We start from the raw sequence: 3,209 nt of genomic DNA, 5'->3' as shown, positions 1-3,209 counted from the left end.
GTGGCCAAAGGGCAGGACCCGGCCCTTGGCCTTGGGGAACCTCAGCCCCTTGGAATCAGCCCATGGATCCAGCCTGGCCAGGGCCCTCTGCAGAGCCCTCCTGCCTTCCAGCACATCAGCACTCCCCCAGCTTGGTGGCACCTGGAATGTGCTGGTGGTTCCCTCCATCCCCTCCTCCAGGTCATCCATAAAGACATGGAACAGGACTGGGCCCAGCACTGATCCCTGGGGACACCACCGGTGACCTCCCTCAATTCCTTCCATTCCCAGCGCTCCAAAGGGGTGAAAGGACACCCAAAAGGACACCCAAAGCAGGATGCTGGATGTCCACCAGGACCTCAACCTCTCCCCCAGGCACCGGCAAAATGTCCCAAACTCACCTCTTTTCCCGGCGATCCCGACGCTCCCGCGGGCCCAGGGATTCCATTCCGGCCTCTCCTCCCGCGTTCCCCCTGGAAAACAAAATCCTTGGAGAGGAGAACACGTTGATGGGAAAGGTCCTGCTTTCCCTCATCTGGATAAAAGGCAGGAGTTGGTGCTCTGGGCGTTCCCCAAGGAGGAGGAAGAGCCTCAAGGAGAGGAAATTCCAGCCACGCCAGGACCTTCGGCTGAGGAATGCTGATGCCCCCCATCCCTAAAAAGAGACTTATCCATTGATCCCTCTGTTCCTGAGGGTGCCTGATCCCAACACCGCGGTGCTCAACACCCCTGTTCTTCCCAGTCACCTCCTCGAAGATCCAGAATTCTCCATGGACCTGGATCCAAGAGCTTTAAAGATCCTAAATTCTCCATGGATTTGGATCCAGGAGACACAAAGATCCTCAATTCTCCATGGATCTGGATCCAAGAGCCTCAAAGATCCACAATTCTCCATGGATCTGGATCCCAGAGTCTCAAAGATCCAGAATTTTCCATGGATCTGGATCCCAGAGCCTCAAAGATCCAGAATTCTCCATGGATCTGGATCCAGGAATATCGAAGATCCACAATTCTCCATGGATCTGGATCCAGTAGCCTCAAAGATCCTCAATTCTCCATGGACCTGGATCCAAGAGCCTCAAAGATCCACAATTCTCCATGGATCTGGATCCCAGAGTCTCAAAGATCCACAATTCTCCATGGACCTGGATCCAAGAGCCTCAAAGATCCACAATTCTCCATGGATCTGGATCCAAGAGTCTCAAAGATCCATAGTTCTCCATGGATTTGGATCCAAGAGCCTCAAAGATGCAGAATTCTCCATGGATCTGGATCCAAGAGTCTCAAAGATCCAGAATTCTCCATGGACCTGGATACAAGAGATTCTGATTAACAGAATTAAATTTCAAAGGTGAAAACCAAGGATTTGGTTGGAGCTCCACTGCTTTGGGGTTCTTTCATCTTGAGGGACGTCCCCCTGCCCCACATTTTGGGGCCTTTATTTTGTTCTTTATTTCCTTTCTTTGATCCCATCAATGCTGTTCCCTCTCCTTTTGCAAGGATTTGTTCCTGTTTTTCCTCACCCCGTGTGGAATCGGGATCTGGAGACCTGGATTCCCACCCTGAGGTGACAAACACAACCTGTGGTGTCCCCTCACCTTCTGTCCCGGCATCCCAGGCAGACCTGGAGCCCCTCTGTCCCCCTGGGATCCGGGAATTCCGGCGTTGCCGCGGATGCCCTGGATGCCCTGAGCTCCTGGAGGTCCCGGGGCTCCCGGCTCGCCCTGTGGAGCGAATCACAAGGAATTTTGGGGATTAGGTGGGATTTTAAGTGTCCCTCGAAAAGTCCAGGAGGAAGCCTGGGGTGTCTCCTTGAGTTCACACACCCCTTCCAGTCCTGGCCCGTAAGGGAGGACCCAAATCCTGCAGACCTTCAGGAGAATCCAAACCCTGCAAACCTTCAGAGGGGATTCCAAACCCTTCAACATCCCAAGGGATCACTGAAACTGAGCTGAGCCCCCAATTCCCTGGATATTTTTCCACAGCCCTATTTCACAGCCTGATCCAGCTGAAGTGAATCCAAACCCTGCAGACCTTCAGGAGAACCCAAACCCTGCAGACCTTCAGGAGAACCCAAACCCTGCAGACCTTCAGGAGAACCCAAACCCTGCAGACCTTCAGGAGAATCCAAACCCTGCAGACCTTCAGGGGAATCCAAACCCTGCAGACCTTCGGAGAGGAATCCAAGCCCTCCAGACCTGGAACATCCCAAGGAATCACTGAAACTGAGCTGAGCCCACAATTCCCTGGATATTTTTCCACAGCCCTATTTCACAGCCTGATCCAGCTGAAGTGAATCCAAGCCCTGCAGACCTTCAGGAGAATCCAAACCCTGCAGACCTTCAGGAGAATCCAAACCCTCCAGACCTTCAGGAGAATCCAAACCCTGCAGACCTTCGGAGAGGAATCCAAGCCCTCCAGACCTGGAACATCCCAAGGAATCACTGAAACCGAGCTGAGCCCACAATTCCCTGGATATTTTTTCCCAGCCTGATCCAGCTCACTGATGACCTCGAAATGTCCCTTCCAGCCCAAACCATTCTGTGATTCCATGATATTTATCCTCTGGACCTTAAGGTTTTGAAAAGGCCCTTTGGAGGACACAGGACATTCCCTCTGTCCCAATCCCATGGAATGGTGTTCCTGCCTTTCCTGCCTTCCCAGGCTTCCCTTCCTGCCTTTGGTGCTTTATCCCTGCAGCTGCAGCTCCAAAGCCTTTGTTTTCCAACACCCAGCGGTGGAAAACAAAGGCTAAAGAGAGACAAATCCCAAAAAAAACCTCCCCAAGTGAGATCCTACCTGGAAGAGAAGAATATCCCACCTTAAATCCAGGTGGCCCAGCCTGACCAACGGGACCTCTGAACCCAATTCCTGGTTCTCCCTGTGGATAGAAGGTGAGGAAAAAAACAGGATTAGTCCAGGATTAGTCCTGTGGGTCCATCACAACCAAATGGTGCTGCCTGGACAACCAGATCCTTCAGAGCTGATCCCAAGGGATCCCACAGCCAGATGGTGCTCCCGGGACACCCAGGACCTTCTGAGCTGATCCCAAGGGATCCCAGAGCCACATGGTGCTCCCTGGACAACCAGATCCTTCAGAGCTGATCCCAAGGGATCCCACAGCCAGATGGTGCTCCCGGGACACCCAGGACCTTCTGAGCTGATCCCAAGGGATCCCAGAGCCACATGGTGCTCCCTGGACAACCAGGTCCTTTGGAGCTGATCCCAAG

The 3,209-nt window shown here is 53.2% G+C and overlaps 1 protein-coding gene across 1 annotated transcript in view; it reads right to left on the bottom strand.

Annotated features, from left to right (window-relative positions):
• Positions 1-3,209, bottom strand: part of LOC108493843 (collagen alpha-1(I) chain-like) — a 22,636-nt gene that overhangs the window by 5,297 nt on the left and 14,130 nt on the right. Inside the window, exons 10-12 of the mRNA XM_017807727.1 lie at positions 2,801-2,860; positions 1,578-1,703; positions 381-452 (exon numbers count right to left, since the gene is read on the bottom strand). Of these exons, the coding sequence (XP_017663216.1) occupies positions 381-452; positions 1,578-1,703; positions 2,801-2,860 (258 nt within the window). The remainder of the gene's footprint in view (positions 1-380; positions 453-1,577; positions 1,704-2,800; positions 2,861-3,209) is intronic.

This window comes from Lepidothrix coronata, unplaced genomic scaffold (assembly GCF_001604755.1).
Source record: "Lepidothrix coronata isolate B3197 unplaced genomic scaffold, Lepidothrix_coronata-1.0 Scaffold20, whole genome shotgun sequence".
In the NCBI taxonomy this organism is placed as follows: Eukaryota; Metazoa; Chordata; class Aves; order Passeriformes; family Pipridae; genus Lepidothrix; species Lepidothrix coronata.
Note: the sequence above shows the minus strand (reverse complement) of the source record. Positions and strands in the feature narration are given on the sequence as shown.